The sequence below is a fragment of the Scyliorhinus torazame genome, chromosome 28 (assembly GCF_047496885.1).
Source record: "Scyliorhinus torazame isolate Kashiwa2021f chromosome 28, sScyTor2.1, whole genome shotgun sequence".
Taxonomy (NCBI): domain Eukaryota; kingdom Metazoa; phylum Chordata; class Chondrichthyes; order Carcharhiniformes; family Scyliorhinidae; genus Scyliorhinus; species Scyliorhinus torazame.
In genome coordinates, this window is record NC_092734.1 from 20167446 (window position 1) to 20189532 (window position 22087).

Below are 22087 nucleotides of genomic sequence, written 5' to 3' on the forward strand. Positions count from 1 at the left end.
AAAATTAATACCTGCAACATGATGGGAAACTACATACTAAATAAGTATCAAGTGACCTTTATGATTGACATTATTTCAGGTTGCTGCTCGTGGCCTGTCTGGTGAAACATCAAAGTGACTGCCAAACCAAAAATGCGTTTGGAATAAAAGCTTGCGCGTGGAGTTTCTGATCTACCAAGATTAGAAAAGGGAGGAACTCGGTTTAAGAGAAGCTACTGCAGTTGATTTTTACTGTTCCCATTTTCCCAAATTGAGGAATGCCTGATCAGTCGAGGCTATCACTTCAGTTAGAATTCGTAACAATTTTTGGTGAGGAGGGTTTGTTTGGCTTTAAAGCACATGTCATTTCTCTGAACTTAAGATGCTGACAGGTTCCTTTGTACTTTATTCCTTCACTGTAACACTCCCTTCGGGAGCCATACAAATATCATGTTTCAGTGGTGGGACTCAACAACTCAGGGAGTTTGTGTATACTTTATTTATCAGCAAAGCATGTTGTATCAGAATCTGTGGCACATCAGAGAGCTTTATAATGAGAGCTTTTTACTTCTCAGTTTCTCAATTTCAAGCTGATCTTTTTGTACATGGAGCGCAGATAAGTTACATTTTGACAACTGTGCTAGCATTATGCTTTTGCTATTTAGTTATGGTTTTGTGCAGAAATTTCGAGAATTTGCATTTTTAGCGATTCTATTCAATCAAACTTGCACGAGTAGTGGTCGGTTGCTCTTAACAGGGGAGATTTTCCTTCACAGAGGCTGTCGGAAAAATCGGGCAACTATGATCACATATCTGAGCAATGTTTTTGCTTTTTCTAAATGAGGCAGCTAAGTGTCATCGAGGTAGATTTTCTGACTGAATTATTTCTTCACTGCCCAGGATTTACACCTCCGGGAATGGACAGAACTTCGCCAGACAACAGTCCAGTCCATGGCCTGGTCCGACAGACCTCTGTCACCACCGGGGCCAACATCCCAATGATGACTGAGCTAGGTAAGAGGGTCAGATTTCCTCCTCTCGGCTATGCTTCCCTTGTACCCATTAATCAGGAATGGGGTGTATACTAGCCATGTTGCAATCTCTTTTTAAAAAACATTTAGAGTACCCAATTCATTTTTTCCAATTAAGGGGCAATTTAGCATGGCCAACCCACCTAGCTTGCACATTTTTGGGCAGTGGGGTGAAACCCACACAAACACGGGGAGAATGTGCAAACTCCACACGGACAGTGACCCAGAGCCGGGATCGAACCTGGGGCCTCGGCGCCGTGAGGCAGCAGGGCTAGCCCACTGCGCCACCATGCTGCCCCCAGCCATGTTGCAATCTCAGCCATTTGATACATATTGGCCACAAGCTAACAACAGCCGCCTCGAGTAAAGTGCTTAAATTAGGTTCCATGTCTTAGTGACTCCTTCCTCAGCTGGTAATTGCAATCATTCATTCCGCTCAAGGGAAAATATGCCAGGAAAGACACACACACATATTCTGTCTATAAATGATTGGCACCCCACCCACCACCTTCAACGTTGACTCCTTTCACCACCGGTGCAGTGTGACTAGAATGTGTACCAAATACAAGATGCATTGCAGCAACTCGCCAAGGCTTCTGCGACTGCACCTTCCAAACCTGCGACATCCACGATCTAGGATAAGGGCAATAGGCATTTGGGCACGCCACCATCGAGTTCCTCTCTAAGCCACACACAGTTCTGTCTTGGAAATATATTGCCATTGCTTCACTAACATTGGATCAAAATCCCAGAGCTGCTGATAAAGCTGAATCATGGGAATATCTTCTCGACCCGGAGCCACAGCAGTTTAAGAAAGTGTCTAATCGTTACTTTCTCAGGGGTATGTAGGGATTTTGACCCAACATCAATGAAGAAATGTTGATTATTTCCAAGTCAGAATGATGTGGTGGGGCACTTGTTGTTGGCTTCCATGCATCTATCACCCTTAGCCTCGGTGGTAAAGGTTGTGGGTTTGGAAGGTGCTGCCGAAGATGCCTTGGGCAATAAATACTGACCTTACCCGTGCCACCCACATGCAAATGATTTGAAAGAAAACTTTTGGTAGCAAGAACGGTCTATCCTTGATTTTTACTTCTGTCTGGTCCAATAAACGACATGTCACAAGAGCATACATTTTGGGAATTGAAGCTCCCTACTTGGTGGAAGCAAGAATTAAAACATTTTAGCATTCTCGCTTTCTGCTAATAAGTTTTAGTTTCACCTCGCAACAGAATTTACCAAAGTAGTTCTGTAAAATTGTGTGTTGTAAATTAGGAATTCTTAATATCTGATTTGAGAATGTTTCCTAAAACCTAATAGTAATGATTTCATTTTTAAAAAAATGTTATACAATGCTATTCTAGTTAAGACAAGAGATTAAAGCTGCAGATCTTTGGGTCAAATGTAATAGAAATGCAAGTCTGACACCTTGGGGAATGTAGCACAGACATGTGGGTCAATGGCTGGCATTCCCACTCTAGCTAATTGTTCAATGATACGGACAGAATTCAGATCCATTATGCTCAAGGGCTTCTGCTGTAATGTTTATGTACAGATTGTATCAACCTGACTGATCAAAGGTCAAAAGACAACTGTTCATTTCTCAAGGAAATCCATATTACTTTAGAACATTATTGAAGATGTAACCAGCCCAGTCAGCACTGCCTGCTCTCCCCCCATGGCCTGTGGGTAAATGTGGGAAGTGGTACTGAGTCATTTAGACCTAGAAGGTCCCAGGGTCAATGCTTGCCAATTTCTATTCTTTCCCCCAGCCAAAGGATGCTATGGACAACTACAAGCACCCTAGCTGAGATCAGCAAATTCAGCACCGACCTACGAACGAATGATCTTCAGTCATTGTGACTCAATACCTGCCACGCATTTGCCTTTTTACAAATCAGGTTGGAAAGTGCAGTGCTGACCAACTGTAGTTCTGGTCTCAATAGTGTTGTGTATTGAAATGGATTTTGTTGAACTTGAAGAACAGTCATCTTTCTAACTTTAGTTAGTGTTACCACAACATCTGCAACTTGTTTACGGATATTCCAATGTGCTCAGCCTTGGGGTTAGCGAGCAAGGCTGCTTGCCACTGGGCTCAAAGAAAGCTGCCAACAAAGGGGGCTAACCTTTTGTGGTGGGATTTTTCTCTTTGCCAATGACCATTTAAATCTGGCTTCAAGGCAAAGGGATGTCTTGACATGCAACAGCAGCAGGATGGGAAAACCAGTTCAACTGGAACAGTTGATGCCAGTTGCCAATTGGAAATTTGGATTTGGATTTTGTTTATTGACACGTGTACCAAGGTACAGTGAAAAGTATTTTTCTGCGAGCGGCTCAACTGATCATCAAGAAAAATACTTTTCACTGTATTGAACCAATTGGCAATGGTTGATGCCAGTTGTTGCCAGTCAATCACAAGCATAATCAACTGTAAGCAGCCAATCACATTGAATCACAGAACAAACCAGGAAGTTAAACCAACTGAATCTCTTTGCTTCTAATTTAACTTTCCAGACAGTGAAATAAATTCTGACCACATCGAGACAGCGGCGAAACTAAAGATAAACTTCCATAAACAGAAATCTATTTTGTTTTTAAAAATGTGTTTTAATCAATAACTGCAATAACAAAAAACTAAATGTGCCTTTAACACAAACGTCCCAAGGCATATCATAGGAATATTATAAAACAGAATATGACATTGAGCGACATAAGGGCATATTCAGTCAGGTGACCAAAGGTTTGCTCAAAGGTTTTAAGGAGTGGCTTAAAAAAGAAAAGCCAGGTAAATGGATTTGGAGTTGTAAGAGGGATGCCCAGGGTCTAGGGCCTAGGCAACAGTAAATACGGCCACCAATGGTGGAGCGAGTAAAATAGGGGATGCTCAAGAGGCTAGAATTAGATGAAAATCTTGAAGGGTTGTGGGGCTGGAGGAGATTACAGAGAAGGGGAAAGGCAAGGACATGGAGGGATAGCAATCAAGTGCCCTGCTTAGTATAAGCAAGAGGATATTGGATATTATGGATTGTAAGATTATAATTTGTGAAAGTGGCTGCAAGACCTCTTCTGACCAGCATTTAAGGAATTTGGGATCTCTAGACTGTTGATCTCCAAGTACTATATTGAACAAAGGAGAATATTTGAGCTCAGGTTGGGGTGGAGGTAAGAGTGAATGACATTGTCAACTGTCTTTGTATCATCGTGATCTGGACCCCAGAAGTGCTAACCATGCAGTCATGTGACTGAAACTAACTTTCAGGAACTGTAGTTTAAAATATTCTGAACAAAGCAAATCCAGCAGAGAAACATCTGAAACACCAGAAACCGCTGAAAGTCTTCTAATGCACCCCAAAATACCAAACTTGTCCCAGTTTCCAAGCCCTCCTTCAAAACAAATCTCCTGACTATTTGTCTATAAGAGGCTTTGCAGCTTCATGATAATTATTTGTTTCTAAAAGTCCTTGATGTATTAAAACATCAGACCTGCATCAATACAGAGACGGAGTTATAAATTCCATTTTTATACTTATGATTTTGCATGTGTGAAGTTCTGAGTGAGAAGAGGGATCGAGTCATTGTGTTTTAAAAGTCCGAGGAAATTGTGTGATAATAAATAACCTTCTTTGCTTTTAAAATCACAAAAGGTCGCTGTTTGAATTTATTTTAAATGAGGGAAAATCAGTCTGCGGGTTAGGAAATACACACACCTTGCACACAAACATCCTGATTACGGACTGGAAAGGACTACACCAATTCTGTCTGTAACACAAGGATACAAATTTTAAAATTGCCGTTTGCCCAGAAGCCAGTGGTCAGCGAGCACAAGGGTGATGGGTGAATGGCACCTAGTGCGTGTTATGGCACAAGCAGCCAAGGTTTGGGTGAATGTAAATTAATCAAGGATAGAATGTGGAAGATCAGTCAGCAGTGTGTTGAAATCGTCAAATCTAGAGGTAACAAAGGCATGAATTGACATGGGGATTGCAGTCCGTGGAGACTTGAGCTGTACGCCCTATGGTGGAGCAGAGACTCACTGACATGTTTCCATGTTTTTCTATGCATTTGCAGGCTTCAGCTTCAGTGGAATAATGATGACCACAACAAAATCTAGCCCAATAGGCTCTTTTATACTGGAAATGGATTATGTTGGTGTGATCTGGCGATTGTCAGTTATATTTGGCAGCACGGTAGCATTGTGGATAGCACAAATGCTTCACAGCTCCAGGGTCCCAGGTTCGATTCCGGCTTGGGTCACTGTCTGTGCGGAGTCTGCACATCCTCCCCGTGTGTGCGTGGGTTTCCTCCAGGTGCTCCGGGTTCCTCCCACAGTCCAAAGATGTGCGGGTTAGGTGGATTGGCCATGCTAAATTGCCCATAGTGTCCAAAATTGCCCTTAGTGTTGGGTGGTGTTACTGGGTTATGGGGATAGGGTGGAGGTGTGGACCTTGGGTAGGGTGCTCTTTCCAAGAGCCGGTGCAGACTCGATGGGCCGAATGGCCTCCTTCTGCACTGTAAATTCTATGATCTATGATCTATATTTGCAAAATTACTGCCAAATTGGTGTTTACAATATGGGATTGTTACAAATTTTAGGTCGATGTTACATATCTCTCTGGTTCAATTTTATCAATCTCTCACACACGTGCCTCTTGGAAGTTTTACAATCTGAGGTTGATCTTTACTAATCTTTAGTTATCTTTAGTTATATGATGATGTGACACAGATATTAAAGCAATAAGGCATCTTGGTTTATGAACAGGGATCTATACTCCGCGGTGCGTCATCATGCACACTTCTTCAATCTTCTGAAAGATGGCCCTATGAACACTCAAGTGAGATGAGATCAAAGGAAGCATTACATGTCACACACACCACACTGAGCAATGATTGTAATGAATTACAATCCACATTTTAGTAAATTCCTTGTAAAGTAGAATTAATAAATTACACTAAACTGTCCCCATTAATGGGCTAAATATAACTTTTCTGCCCAGTGGTTCCTCTGATTGGCACTACTTTGAGTAAGCTGCTGTCACTCTTTGAACTTGTCTCTCTTCCTAGGTCTTCAGGATATTTCCAGGCCAAGTGATTCTTTGTTCTCTATTTTCTGATGAACACTAGAGCACAAGGGGCCATTTTAAGTTATGCCAATGGATGACAATGACATAGGAAAATGGGTAATGGCGAATTGGCCATTCATTATAAACCTCTCCGAATCACCTTCCATTCACGTCACTGGGAAGGGAAATTGGAAGAGATGTTTCAATGGGTGGCTAATCTGATATATTGACCCTTTTCTGCTATCAGCAATTAAACCATCTATCACTCCTAGGTGAGGATTCCCTCCAACAACCATGTGCGGTCCACAAATTAATAGGCCATCCTAATATAGTTGGTCTGGATATTTGTAGTATATTTAAATGAACTTAAATTGTCTCAAGCTAAAATGGTGTGCAGGTTCATCTAGATCTAACTAGTATTGCTTGGAGTTGTATTAATGGATTTAGCCCCTTGCAAACAGTTTGTTAACATAACACTGTTATTTCGATATATACCGTGTTGCAATCCTACCATAATCAAATAGAAAACATTTCACCTCCATACTCTTTTCTGATTTCAGTGCTGGTGCTGAAACTATGCTTCGTATCCTTGATTCACTTCCACACAACAGTTATAAGACTTGCATTTAAAGCCTTCCCACATCGAAATGTCCCTAAGGGTTTCACACAATGAAGTACTTTTTTTGAAGTGCAGTCACTTATGTCAGTATTTACACCAGAGGTTAACAACTGTGACATGATTACTGCAAGTTCACTAGGAGATAATTGTAGTTAGTTATGATAAAGGCTCTGTCTAGTATATATTAGACATGTCATACAAAATCTGCTATAATTGTAATAATCCTTTTTCCCTTCATGTGTGGAACCTGGTTATCATGATGAAAACATACAGTAACCTTTTGACTTTCTTTTAGAGGTACAATAGCTTCTGGAGTCTTTGCATTAATGAGCTGGTGCCTGGGTAGCATAGTGAGTCGCATTGGCCCCGATTGTGTTGGAAAATAAGGTGCACGCAGTTATTTGTGCATAAATAAGCCAGCAATTTGCAGTGGGAAGAGGTGTGCCTCGAGTAGCAAAACGCCACTAATTGCTGGACAATTTGTACCGTTAACCTCACAAAATGGGAGCTAGTCAACACAACGTTGCGCTGTATTAGCAAATTAAATTTGCTGCACAACATTAGGACTGCAAATTCACAGCGTAAGAATTGGGGATTTTATGGTCCTGGCATGAAACTCGACTTAGACACTCAAAGGTAGCAGTTGAATTTATGGAGTCTCGTTCCCACAGGTGGAAAATTATTCCTCAAGGTGTTTGGAATATTACACGTTTTTATTACTTTTCTTTTCTGTCTTTTCTTCCTCAGTCCAACTTTTTATTTTGATCTCTTTATTGCTCTTGTGTATCAAATTGATCTTTTATCCCATGTGAGATGCACTCGATTTCACTTCTCTATTATTCAGTGTGTTTAACATGAGGCTGACATTTTACTAGTCGGGGTAGGTCCTCAAATATTCAGCAATTTGCAGCATTAAATCGAATTAGAGCTGAACAGTGAAGACAAAGATCCAAACTCAGGAGGCACGGAACAAATCTTGGACTAATATTTCACCTTTAGATCAAGGTTTAAAACCACCACATTGAAAAGATGAGTCTCTTCATCTTACTGACTTTTTTTGGGGGGGAAATGTTTTTATTAAAGTTTTAACATTTTTTTAATACAAAATTACAAACCTCATAAACAAATATCTTCAACTCCTGCACAGCCGAAACCCTAAAAGTAGCCAAAAGGGTGCAGGGTGTCAAAAGAGGACTTCCAGAACAGGGTCAAATCATGTGTGGTGCACCCCACCCCCGAGCAGAGCACGCACCTATCCTCCACCCCTCAATAAAAGATTCATTCTCACCTTAGTGAGGTGCGCTCGAAACATTACCTTTAGCTGAATAAGGCTCAGTCTCGCACTCAACGACATATTGTTCACGCTCTGTAACGCCTCACTCCACAACTCCTCCTCCAATTTTGGTCCCAACTCCTACACCCCGACCTACTCCTCTTCCCCATCCCTCCCAAATCCAGCAGACAGTCTGCCGACTCAACTAATCCCCTCCCAAACAAACCCTCCCAACAAGCCACAGCCCCTCCCCCCCCCCCCCCCCCCCCCCCAACACCACTCCCGTTCACTTGCCTCTTAGTGCTAACAAGGTGTCTCCCACCCCAAGGTCCTGCCCAAAAACGACCAGGCGTACAACCCCATCCTCCCTCATCCCAATCCCAGCATCCCCACCATGCTTCTCCCTCCCTCCAATTGCCATATCAATCTACCCGCTCTACCATAGTCTCCAAGAAAATATCCCCCCACCATCTTCCAAGAAAAAGAAGAACAAAAACATAACGCACTATATTGCAATATTTGCAATCACCCCAACCTAACTTGCACATACAGAAAAAAAACAGCAGCCCTCCTCAAACCAGTTCCAGTCCTTTGTCCTTGATTAAGGCCTTAGCCTGCTCCGGTGTGTCACCACCCCGAACAGCACACCCTTATTGTACAGCACCGCCTTCGCCTTATTGAAGGCTGTTCGCCAGCTCGGTACCTAAATCCTTGTTTTTGCGCACCGTGTATCCGTCCCAATTGATATTCTGACTCTTCTTGGCCCACTCTAGTACCTGCTCCTTGCTCTTGTTGTAACTGTGCAATCGATCGATCACCGTCCGTGGTGCCTCGTACAGCCCCAGCTTCTGCCACAGAGCCCGCTGCAGCCTGTCCAATTCCGGCAAACACTTCATCCCCCGCCCAGCAATTGATAGAACATTTCGGAAAAATACTCGGTTGGTCTCGGGCCCTACACTCCCTCTGGCAAGCTCACCACTCTGAGGTTCATGCACCTTGACCTGTTCTCCAGATCTTCCACTTTGACCTTCGGGCCCTTATCCCTGTCCAACATGAGCAGCATCTCAGCTTCCAAGCTGATCCTCATGCCTCGATAAGGCCTCCTCCACGCCCTGCAGCATCTCCCCTTGCTCCTTCACAGCTTTGCCCAGATGCTCCTGTATCGGGCCCAACACCACACTGTGGCTTTAAACGACTCTTTAATCTCCTTCCCTTGTCGCTCAGACTGGCCATCCATCAATAAAAGCAAACTTCTCCAACTCCTGCGCCATCACCCCAGCCAGTGTTTCTAACGTGATGGGTGCAGCCGCCCCTGCCATCCTTTCTCCTCCAGATTCCTTTCTTGGGCTACCAGCCGAGGGTTTCTTTCCGTTGGCCTTCATGGACGAGGCGTTTGGACATCCCTCAATAACTTTTCCGTTCTCCACACTAATCTACTGGATTAGAACCCAATATCTCCCGAACAAACAGGCAAAAAAGCATCAAGAATACCGGGACCCTTGTAGGAGTCACCTTTTGTGCGACCTGCTTTCACACGCCGTCACCAGGAATCCCATTAATCTTACTGACTTTAACAGATCCAAGGCAAAATGAGTTTGGGCATCCCCACTCGCTAAAAAGTACCAATAATTCAAGACTAGCTGACCGTCTCAGCCCGATGGCAATAGTTAGTGCAGGAAGTAGAAACCCTGCTCTGAATACGGTAACAATGCTTTTATTGATGATAGTGGAGAGAGATTCACTCCATACAATGATGGAGTGAAGTGACAAGAGTTTGATTTTACAACAGATAGCGCACACAGGCAGTCAGTTCTCATTGTTGGCAGAATAAGAGGGTGTTTTACATCCTCTTAACTCATTACCTGTTCTCCAGCTGACCTAAAAGTGAAGCATTTTCAGTTCCAGTGCAGCTGCCTCTCTCAAAAGTCATTAAAAAAATTAAAGAGTGAAAATCAAGTTAAGATGAAAGGTTGCTTGAACCTAATTAAGAAACAACATGAAAGGCAAGAGTAGACAATATATTTCAAAGGAATAGCAGCAGGTTATTCTTGGAGAAAAGATGCTTAATTTAGAATCCACAGAAAAAATGTATTTATATTATTCTTCAGGTCAAATTCCCAGAAAATCAGTAATTATGTGAAATGTGCTCTTAATTAACTGAATGATGCCTAAAAAGGGTTGCAGCTTTTCCTTCCAAATTATTTTCGCTAGCTGACTGAAGGATGAACTTTATTTTTACTGGAATATGGCAAGTTTAGCGAAAACCATTCCTTCAGTGACACTGTATTCCCGATGAAGCTGCATTGTTCATCAACCATGGGGGCTTGACTTTGCCGGTCTATGTTAGGTACTTGAGAATGTAGGAACCAGACCAGTCCGTTCAGACAATCCCCATGGCTCTGTTTTGGGGCCTTATCTGAGCAATATTCCTTGTGCCAAATCCAGACCTGATCCTGCCTTGCACAGCTCTTCACTGTCTGTCATGATGTGGAGATGCCGGCGTTGGACTGGGGTGAGCACAGTAAGAAGTCGTACAACACCAGGTTAAAGTCATGAGTGCGGCCTCAACCAGGACCTGGGGTTCATGTCGCATTACATTCATCCCCCACCACCTGGCCTGGGCTTGCAAAATCCTACCAACTGTCCTGGCTTGAGACAATTCACACCTCTTTAACCTGGGGTTACCCCAATCTCTGGATCTGTAAACACTTAATTAACAGCAAATGCTCGCATTCTAAGCATTGTCTTGCATCTATGAATTTGTCTGTATATATGTTTCTGGAACATACCTCTTCATTCACCTGAGGAAAGAGCAGTGCTCCGAAAGCTAGTGTTTGAAACAAACCTGTTGGACTTTAACCTGGTGTTGTAAGACTTCTTACTGTGTTCACTGGCTCAGTAATTGATCCAGTTCCCTTTCGAATACTTGAGCAGAAACATCATCTCCTGCATTTGGCGACATAGCACAAGTCAACTAGCAAAGTTATTCTTTAAACCGAATGTAGCTCGTGACTTGTTTTTATTTAAACCCTCTTGATATCCTGCTCTTGTGCAGAATCTCTAAACTCATGTCATCCTTCCATCCTGAGGATAATTTCATGAGGGTGAAAATTTCATCAAACACTGAATGAGTGAGACATAACTCTTATGATTGAATTTATTTTCTTGTTATAAATTCAGTCTATTGTAGTTACTTTCAGCGACTTGCAGAAGCAGTCAGGGAGTCCAGCATGTATGGGGGTTGATTAACATTCCCTTGTTTGTACTTGTACATTAATCCACAATCTAATAATCAAGCCCCCTTGTTATTTGGACTCAATGTCATGTTTTTTTTCTTTTGTCTCGGTAAAGGAAGACAAAGTTAAACGAGATGAAGCAATGCTTTGTTTGAATCGCTAAGCTGCTTTATTTCGCAGTGTGGTGAACGTACATTATAATAAGTTAAAATCCGATTCAACTTAGCTTTGTAAGATGACATATTAAAATAATGAACTCCATCTTCTCTCTGCCATTTTATTCCAATTTAAAATGAAAACCCCTTTACATTCTATCAAGGGGCCAGAACTTACTCTCTCTGCAGTCTTCTGTGTTTCCTAGTCTTCTGCCTGTACAGCATCCCATCCCCATAAAATTAAGAAATACCTTCTTACCTGTCAGGAAGAGTTCAAAACAAACCTTGTCAACAGAACAGGTGTGAAGTTTATCAGTTACAGAGACAAACTTGCTTAATGTTTAGACTATGGAGAAAACAACTTCTGACTAGCATGTTAACTTCCTTTCATCTGATTTTAGATTCATATCCCAGCATGGAGTTGTCCTGAGAAGTTAACCCTTTTAAAGCAAGCTTTAACTCTCAACATTTTAACTCTGAACATTTTTTAAAAAAAAAGCTCACATCTAGATCCATTCTGTGGGAAAATGGACAAAGAATGCTGAAATGTGATATTACCAATATATCATATGCTATTTGCCAATGAACCTCAGTGCCTAAAAGCAAACTTAAATCTCTAGTTGACCAAAACTTGGACCCGATGCGTACGATAAAATTAACAATGACCCTTTTTACAATGCACAGATATCTTCATATCCACCTACTAACAGACTGGCTGCAACTGAAAAAATGTGTCCACTATAATCTCCTCCTATGTGAACTTGCACCTTTTACGTTTTATTTCAATTGATTTATTGACCTTTGTATCTACAATCCAGATCACTTGTAGTGAATTGATGACCTGATCTATTATACAGCATGGGTGCATTACATAATACATTGTGTAACAGATAGTGCTCTTTTCTTTATCATATAGTATTTATATCGCAGTCCTTTGGTAAGCCCAGTTGTTTTTGCAAACTTCAACACATATTGTCTGTAATTGCACGTACAGGAACAAGCCGATACAAAACCTATTCACTCTTGTGCTTCAGCACTTACCTCGGGCGGGATTCTCCCCTACCCGGCGGGGATGGGGGTTCCGGCAGGATGGAGTGGCGGGAACCACTCCGGCGTCAGGCCGCCCCAAAGGTGCGGAGTCTCCGCACCTTAAGGGGCCAAGCCCTCACCTTGAGGGGCTAGGCCCGCGCCGGAGTGGTTTCCGCTCCGCCGGCTGGCGGGAAAGGCCTTTGGCGCCACGCCAGCCGGCGGCGAACGCACTTCGCTGGGCGACGCATGCGCGGGAGCGCCAGCGGCCGCTCACGGCATCCCCGCAGGGGAGGGGGTCTCTTCCGCCTCCGCCATAGTGAAGACCATGGCGAAGGCGGAAGAAAAAGAGTGCCCCACGGCACAGGCCCGCCCGCGGATCGGTGGGCCTCGATCACGGGCCAGGCCACCGTGGGGGCACCCCCCGGGGCCAGATCACCCCGCGCCCCCCCCAGGACCCCGGAGCCTGCCCGCGCTCCTTGTCCCGCCATTCAAAAGGAAGTTTAATCCACGCCGGCGGGAGAGGGTTGACAGTGGCGGGACTTCGGCCCATCGCGGGCCGGAGAATCGCCGGGGGTGGGCCCGCCGACCGGCGCGATTCCTGCCACCGCTGACCGACGCGCCGCGATTCCCACCCCCGCCGAATCTCTGGTGGTGGAGAATTCGGGACATGGCGGGGGCGGGATTCACGCCAGCCCCCGGCGATTCTCCGACCCGGTGGGGGGTCAGAGAATCGCGCCCCTCATCTCTATCTTAAATGATGGAGATGACGTCAGGTCCTGTTGCCTGTCAAAAATTGCAGGGATGCTAAATTACATCAAATTGCTGTTGTCACACTCCAGTGAGCTACAAAAGCTTTCTCACCTGGATTGGTAACATTAAAATGGGAGCTACTTTTTCATCTCTGATCTCTGCTACATCTGGATGCTCTGCAGCAGTTTTAATGCACTGTCTGTTGCCCACAACTGAAGCAATAAGAGCCACAAAGCAACCTTTCTTCCACGGCAACCAACTGCACATTTGACAAAATATGTTCACGTTGGAGTATTGGGATTGCATGTTCACTCAAGGACATCAACAATGTTCAGTGAGTTCAATATTTCATCCCCCACTGAAGAAAGCAACCTCTTGAATCTAAAGAGAATGAGGAAATTCATGTTTTATGATGAGCAGTGACGTGGCCAATCAAATAAAACTGCTATCTTATCTGAATCATAAACAAATATTAGTTATGAAGTGACCATTCATAAACTGTCAATTATTATTTCCTTTTGACTTCTAGGCTATTGTGCAGTCTTTCCATTATATTGTGATCAAATAAAGAAATCCTGTCTCTATTGTTGGAGAGGTTTCCGAAATGTATAATTAAAGGCGATCTTCAGTGTCTCATCAGAGACCTGTTCAGCTGGCACCAGCCGCAGGCACCAATAAATTCCATGTTGACACGCTATTCCATGTTGAATTTTAGCCAGGAGGCTCCTGAACAGAAGACGTAAAATTCATTATACCCCAGATACGTGAGCCAAGCATCTCTCTATCAAAACAGGAGGTCTCCTTTGGTAAACACAGATGAATGTCCAGGGTTGTGCATGTTTTCCTGTGATGAGGCCATCATTACTTAATCATTCTCCAACGTGAGCCCTTAACTGTCAACATTGTGTGGACAATAAATAGCACGCTCCCAACCCAAAATACTCTCACTCTGAAAGCACGCATGGTATTTTTCTCAAGTTCGCATTAACTGACACACACACAATCTGTATTCTCAGTAGCAAAGCAAGTCACTGAGCACCTGACTATTAAATATTGGGCTTTTGGCAGGGGTTGTTTATACATATGTGATGTGTGATTTCTGCTGACAGAAACTAACTGACAATGGTAATTTTCATAATAATAACTTCTTTGAAGTTTTTCTTTCAAGGACAACAAGCGTTTTCTGCAAAAGTATTATATTTTCTGAAGTGTGGTGGGGGGGTTGGGGGGGGGAGAGAAATGCGAATGTTTGGAAAAAGACCATTACACTGTCTGTTGTGGAAAGGACTCATACAGAGCAGAAAGATCCCAGCGGCATTCTCATCAGTTAATTTCAACTGACATGATTAGGAAGGGGAGGAGTCGGTCAGTATCCCTGCTCCCAGTCATTCTCCAGTGCCTCTTGTTGGAATAGTCACATGTTGACATGGATGAAAAGCGGGATGAGCTTTAGCTGTGAAGCGCTCTAAATGAGCAACCTGCTTTTCCCATTGGGCCCACCAATGAATTGCCGGTTGGGTGAGGCACTGCAAGGTGGAAAGTGCGATGGACCCACAGTCCAGTGCCTTCCAGAAAGGAAAAGAGAAAATTGGAAGAATAATTGTAAAAATGAACCTTTCCCAATGGCTAACAGATTTTAAAAGGTGGTTCCTAAAGCCTTCAAACAGAAACCTTTCCTGTTATTTTAATGTATTACCTATTTAATGAAAACCTGTTCTTTGAAACTGTTTTTTGTGCTGGTAAATATTTAATGAGCTGGTTCTCTATTTTGGTGCCTCTTGAAAGTATTACCTGTTTGTTCTCTTTCTTGTGTCTTTGGACTCTACTGCTTACCAATTTCTTATTCATTATTAGTTAAACCTGGCAAATTGCTCCCTTTGGTTTCATTCAGTCAGGAAAAAAACATTGGAGCCAACATACCAATGATAACTGAGTTGGGTAAGCAGCCCCTTCCTCCTTTTGTCCACAGTTTCTCTTCGCTCATCACTTCTTCTTTTCATTTTGCTGAGAGCGATTTCTCCAGTGTCAGTGTCTTTCTGTTGCTGGCTATGGTTGAAGTTGGCGGCTTTAGTTGTGCCCTTCTAATTTATTTTTAACAATTATTATTTTCACAGAGTATCTCTTGCCCTTTGGCCTCGCTGTTCTGTACTTGCAGCTGTTTCCATAGTATTTTGCTTGCAGTTCATTTCTGCAGCTTCAGCCTATTCATCAGCCTCTGTCATGTTGATTGACAGTTCTTTCCACAGCTCTTATAAGAAGTCTGAAAAGAGGGGGGGGGGAAAATCAAAACAAGACTTCAGATCAAACCTTTCAAACTGTTTATTTTTGCTAGATTTACTCTGACGGCAGAGTTCAGGGGTTACCAAAGAAAGAATAACTTCTACTTCGCTTGCTATGCTTTGCACTCTGCACCGAAATATGAAAATAATTGAGACGCCTTTTATTCAAACTTGTATCAAAGTAGGTTACAGCAAATAAACACCCCGGGAAACATTCTTCCCAACAATCAACTATACAGTTTGTACAGATTTTTCTCCTTTTTCACCCCCCCCCCCCCCGCGACGAACAGCTCCTTAAACACGGTCACAAACATCCCCCACCTTTTCTCAAACTCCCCAGCTGAGCCCCTTAACTCAAACTTTATCTTCTCTAACCACAGGAAGTCATACAGGTCACCCAACCATGCTGCTACCCCTGGTGGCGATGCCGACCGCCACTCCAGCAAAATTCATCGCTGTGCAATCAGAGAGGCGAAGGCCAAGACATCGGCCTTCCTCCTCTCCATGAGCTCCGGCTTCTCCGAAACCCCAAATATCGCCACCAAAGGGTCCGGGTCCACTACCACCTCCACTATCCTGGCTAAGACCGCGAACACTCCCGCCCAGAATCTTCCCAATTTTTCACAACCCTAAAACATGTGCGCATGATTCGCTGGCCCCCGCCCATACCTCTCACACTCATCTGCTACCCCCTGAAAAAACCCACTCATTCTCGCCCGAGTCATATGCATCCTGTGCACCACTTTAAACTGTATCAGTCTCATCCTTGCACAAGAGGAGGTCCCGTTTACCCTTTGCAGTGCCTCACTCCATATTCTCCAATTGATCTCCATTCCCAACTCCGCTTCCCATTTCTCCTTGATCTTCACCACCCGCTCGCCTCCCTGCTCCCCCAGCCAGTTCTCTATATCCCAATTCTTCCCTCCCCTTCCATATCCGGAAGCAGCAGTCGCTCCAGCAGGGTGTATCCCGGCAATCTAGGGAACCCCTTCCAGACCTTTCGTGCAAAGTCCCTAACCTGTAGATACCTGAACTCACTACCCCTCGGCAGCTCTACCCTCTCCCTTAGCTCCTCCAGACTGGTGAACCCTTCCTCCAAATACAAATCCCTCACCTTGACCAGCCCCACTTCCCTCCACCTCCTGTATACACTATCCATCTCCCCGGCTCAAACCCATGATTCTCGCACAGCGGCGTTAGCAATATCTACTTGGAGCCATTGGCAATGCTGCCGTCACCATAGCCCTCAAACTAGACCCCTTACAAGATTCCTCCTCCATCCTAACCCACTCTACCACTTCTCCAATGAAAATAATTTCGAGCAAAAAGTTCAGAGATTATAATTTCCAATCTCCTCCAGCTGCTGCTTGACTGTTCAATGGCTTCCATCGTGTATTTATGTCCCTCCCTTGACCAATGTGTGTTGATAACTTGTTGCCTTTCCTTTTGATCCTTCCAGTGAATGACTCGAACGTTCAATTCTTGGACCAAGATGATGATGATGACCCAGATACTGAGTTGTATTTGACACAGCCATTCGCGTGCGGGACAGCATTCGCTGTCAGTGTGTTGGACTCCCTAATGAGTGCTGTAAGTAAAAGCAGGCCAACGTGCTTTTCTTCTTCATGATCGGTCTTTTCTGTCCATTGCTTGCACTTGAATTCTCAGGCTTCATCTAATACGCAGTTTTTAAAAATACACCCTTTCTTATAAATCACTCATTGACAGATCCATTGGTCTTTTAAACCCAAAGCTTAGCAGGATTTGGTCAAGCCTTCGGGCATTTAGAAGATCTCACATGCTGTGTGTTTTAATAAGTGTGCTATAATTCAAGGCAGCCAAAGTGAACTGCAAGTTACAACGTAGAACTGTACGTGAAGTGAAGGCATCCCGTCTATTAATTAAGAAGCATTTTGTTTTATATAGCTGGCCCTTTTATTTTATATGAAAATATCAGTGTTGTTTTTATGGGTGCAGTGTGATATTACAAGTAGCAGTCTTGAGGTAATTACCTGGTCCAAGTGTTAAGGGATCAGCAATGCAAGTTGTACAGCTGGCGTCACACTGTTCCTTGACCAGGAAGCTGGAGGTCTTGAGCTCTGCTTACAGGCTTTGAAACGGCAGTTACATTTTAATGGTAACTAAGAGCCGACGGGTTAGTTACTCACATTGAAAGGTGGACATAAAGTTTTTTTTAAAAGAAGTTCCCCCAGCAGTCATTTCACCACCAGGGAGATGTTTGGAATGCACTTCACGCTAGCCGCTGTTATATTTCAGCAGCTGGGATGCTGAAGCAGTGTGAGAGCCCACCTCCTCTAGGCCCATTCATACTGCTGGTCTCAGTCCAATTTGGACAACATTGCATCAGTGTTGTAGTTTGTTACTGGTTCACATCAACTTGAAGCCAAAAGCTCCTTCCGAATTGATGCAAATTGTGGAGTTTAACGGGCCTGTTCGTTTAACACTGTTTGCTGTAAAAGTATTGAAGTGTAAAGTTTTTATGGTGCTCTTGAACTGTGCTAAATATACTGCTTGATCGATCCTTTGAGGCCTTTGATTGTAACAAAACCTGCTTTTTTAAGGGCGGCACTTGTTTGCTCAAAATAAAGCACCCGAGTGTAAGAAAGCTGGGGTTACTTTGAAAACGATCAAAAGCTTTCAAAGCATCTCTTCAAAATAATAAGAGCCAACTACAGTTAAGGCAACCGGTGATTTTTACTGAATGGATTTCTGAAATAATGGAACACCGTTAGCTAAGTGCTCCAATGTAGCTGAAATGTAATGGCTGGAAGAGTCACCTTTGACAGCCAATCCTCTCAAAGTGTCAGGACAAGGCCTGACTTTGCCGAACATTAAATATTTAATTCAGCAGCCATTTCAGGCTTTCCCAGCGTGCACAGGACACTCAACACCAATAGCAACTTGCATTTATATAGCACCTTTTGAAATATCCCAAGGTGCCTCACAGGAGCAATGTCAGACAAAATTTAGCACGCAAGGACAGGTATTAGGGCAGGGAAACAAAAGCTTGAGCACAGAGGAAGGTTTCAGGAAGCAACCTGAAAGAAGAGAGAGTTAGAGGGATCGCGGTCAGTGGAGCAGTTTAAGGTGGTGAATGAAAGAATTTAAAGCAAGCATATTTCACAAGACTAAAGAGAATCTTGCTAAGCTTGCCCTTCAAATGTCCGAGGCTGTACCAGACTGGTCGCAACCTCAGTGTCATACTTGATCCCCGAAATTAGTTTCCAACCAACATATATGTGCCGCCTTCAAAACATTGCTCTACTCCATCCCTGCCTCAGTTTATCTGCTGTTGAAACCCTCAACCTTGCCCTTTTACCTCTATACTTTATTCTAACACACTCCTGACTTGTCTGTTACATTCTACCCTCTGTAAACTGGGGTTCATCCAAACTTTCTGACCTGTGTTCTTATTCACACCTACGTCCTGGTAACTCGTACCCGCAGTCCTATGTTGACTTCTGGTTACACAATGCCTCCATTTTAAAGTTCTCATCTTTGTTTTCATATACCTCATTAGCCTCATCTCTCCCTGTTTCTGAAATCTCCCTCCAGCCCCACAATCCTGCAATATGTGTGATCTAATTCCGTCCACTTCAACATCCCTAAATTAAATCGCTGTGCCGTTGCTGGCTATGCCATCTGTCGCCAAGGCTCTAAGTTCTGGCCTTTACTCCCTAAACCTTATTTTAAAGGAGCTATCTATCTACAAGCTGTTGTTTAATTACCGATAAGGTGAGGTAGTGTGAGTAAAACCCTGCACTAGCAATAGTATGACAAAAATAAAGGCAGCTTTGGAACACAATGCTAAATATGAATAATAAGGAACTGGATATAATGGATGGGATCTTCCTTCGCTCTTCAAAATGGACTGCAGCCGCAGATCAGGGATGTTTAGTGCCCTCCAGTGAGCAGAGCGGACATGGTTTCATTTCCATTTAACATAAATGTAAATGCAACTGACAATTTGTGAAGTATAGGCCCATTATTCTGGCATTAGAGACGATCTTTAGTTTATACTGTGTGAGAGCACTGGGGTTACAAATTCATGTGGATTTGAAAGCAAAAGGCAGAGAGATCCTTAATTTGTGAACTTGAGCATGAAATATTAAAATAACTTGGCGTATGTGCTGTGGAGATGTTTTCTTTGAAAGAAAATGCTGCACTATTTCCAACGCCTTTTCCACCACCCCTGAGATTCAATATTAAATCATTCGCTGCAAGAAATGCGAAGTAACGTACCATGCAACAACAACAACAAAAAAAGCAAATTCATAAATCCAACGTTGGCACCAGATGCAAATTTAAGTTGAATCCAAGTTGCACTAATAGGCGAAAGTTTATAAATGAATCTGTCAGATTGATCAGACAGTCCAACTTGCTGCAGTATCAGCCAAGTGAAGTTTCTGTCAACACACTTTTCACATACATTGCCATCAAATGGAGCTGTACTGAGCACATTAGATGACTTAACAAGGTCATTGCAGCACCAAGCTCCCCAAATAACAATCCTTGAACGCTATGTGGGCTTGTGGGTATGGCACTGGAGTAATGTGCTTTTTGTTGGCTGATGTGGCCTAAAAGGTGCCAGCAAGGAGGATATGGATTTCTGGGCATTGAAATAGTCTGCTGGTTTGATGTCTCAATTTGGCCCCTCTCTCCGTTTTGAGAAACAGCTAGAACAAAACATTATTCAGGCAACATTTCACGTTGAACAAAGGTGTTGATGATTAACAGACAGCTCTCATCTATCATCCCGGTTGACAGCATTGTCAAAATCACAGATAGCTACCACATGTTAATGCTGAGCTTGCTTCACGAAGAGCCGTGGGTCTGTAATTCACTTATAATCACAAAACAGTCCCTGGAGCTGATCATTGTTTTTACTGGCTGAGCATTGCGAGCTGAATTTCCCACCGCTCGTTCCCAAAATAAAATCAGGTGATCTTGTTCTCATTTGCTTCTCTTAAGCGTCAGAAATTTCTGGTGAGTCTCTCTTGTTCCAACTTTTCGAACTATGGAAGTTCCTGTCGATTATAGATCATGACAGATGATTTCCGGCTTCTCTAGGTAGGGGCAGCCCCCCCCCCCCCCCCCCCCCCCCCCCCACCCTTCACAGTTCAAAATGAAGTAAGGAAAATCCTGTATATTGAAAAAATATTTTGTTTGTACAATTTTAACTTCTTTTGTATCCCATTGCTAGCAGTCTTCAGACAAGATACCATTTAAAGTACAGTTGGCATTGCAACCAGCTAGGGCCAAATCATCTCTCATCTCATATGGTTGTCCTAAATAAAAGCAAAATTACTGCAGATGCTGGAATCTGAAAGGAAAACAGAAAATGCTGGGCAATCTCTTCAGGTCTCACAGCATCTGTGACGAAGGAACGGAGCTAATGTTTCAAGTCCGTGTGGCTCTTTGTCAATATGGTTGTCTTGCTGGTGAAGCAATGCTGTGGCATAAATGGCTTTTTGAGTACAACAGGGCTGAATGTAGGTGTTGCATTTGCCCTTAAGGGGTAGCGGCCATTGTATTATAAAGGTGTTCAGCAGAGCAAGGGTTAATGTGGGACTGTACTGTGAATGGATTGCCCAAGGTATTGTGTGGAGAGTCGTATGATAGTAGATTGTGGAGCAGAGTCCAGAAGGGCCCATCATGGAGGCAGTACCCGTGCATAGCAGTACTTGGGATATGTATTGTTCAACAATAAATGGTTTATGTTCAAACATACAAATCTCCAGAACTCATAGTGAGCTACCAAAGACATCCAACATGTGACAACTAAATGAACAACCCCACACCCTCAGAGCAGCTGGAGAAGGACTCTGGAATCCTAAGGTTTGAAAATCTAAAGACACTGAAGCCTGACCTGAGAGAAAAGTGCCTAAATTGAAGGAGATTGTCTAATTGGAAAGCACCATTACAGACATGGAGGCTCAAGGACTCCACCAGAGCATATGGAGGCCAATGTATTTGTCGAGGCATATGAGAGAATGGGCCTCTAAACATCCAGAAAACAAAGGTTCTCTACCAGCCCACTCGTGCGCACAAAACTGCTCCCCGTCCATCCAAGATCCACGGTATGCCCCTGGACAATGTCGATCAGTTCCCATACCCCGGGAGCCTCCTTTCGGCGCGAGGAGACAATGTCGACGAAATCCAGCAGCGACTCCAATGCGCCAGTGCAGTCTTCGGACGCCTGAGGAACAGAGTGTTTGAAGACCATGACCTCAAATCCAGCACCAAGTTCATGGTCTGCAGAGAAGCCGTGGTCCCTGCCCTCCTATGTGCATCAGAAACATGGATAATGTACAGCAGACATCTCAAATCCCTGGAGAGATGTCATCAACGTTGCCTCTGAAAAATCCTGCAAATCCACTGATTGGATAGGCGTACCAATGTGAGCGTCCTGTCCCAGGCCAATATCGCCAGTATCGAGGCACTGGCCACGCTCGACCAGTTGTGATGGGCAGGCCCCATTGTCCGCTGCCCGACACAAAACTCCCAAAACAAGTGCTCTACTCCGAGCTCCGCAATGGCAGGTGATCACTAGTAGGGCAGAGGAAACGCTACAAGGACACTCTGAAAGCCTCCCTAGATAAATGCAACATCCCCATTAACACGTGGGAATCACTCGCCTTAGGATGCACAAACT

At 43.7% G+C, this 22087-nt stretch overlaps 1 protein-coding gene across 11 annotated transcripts in view; it reads left to right on the forward strand.

Moving 5' to 3' along the window:
• The window catches only part of kcnma1a (potassium large conductance calcium-activated channel, subfamily M, alpha member 1a), a 1078085-nt gene that overhangs the window by 971275 nt on the left and 84723 nt on the right, over positions 1-22087 (forward strand). For 7 of the 11 annotated variants that reach the window (XM_072491599.1, XM_072491594.1, XM_072491595.1 and 4 more), the window contains 3 exons: positions 880-993; positions 14987-15070; positions 16871-17001. In XM_072491599.1, coding sequence (XP_072347700.1) covers positions 880-993; positions 14987-15070; positions 16871-17001 — 329 coding nt within the window. The remainder of the gene's footprint in view (positions 1-879; positions 994-14986; positions 15071-16870; positions 17002-22087) is intronic. The other 4 variants (XM_072491596.1, XM_072491601.1, XM_072491602.1 and 1 more) reach the window with 1 other exon arrangement.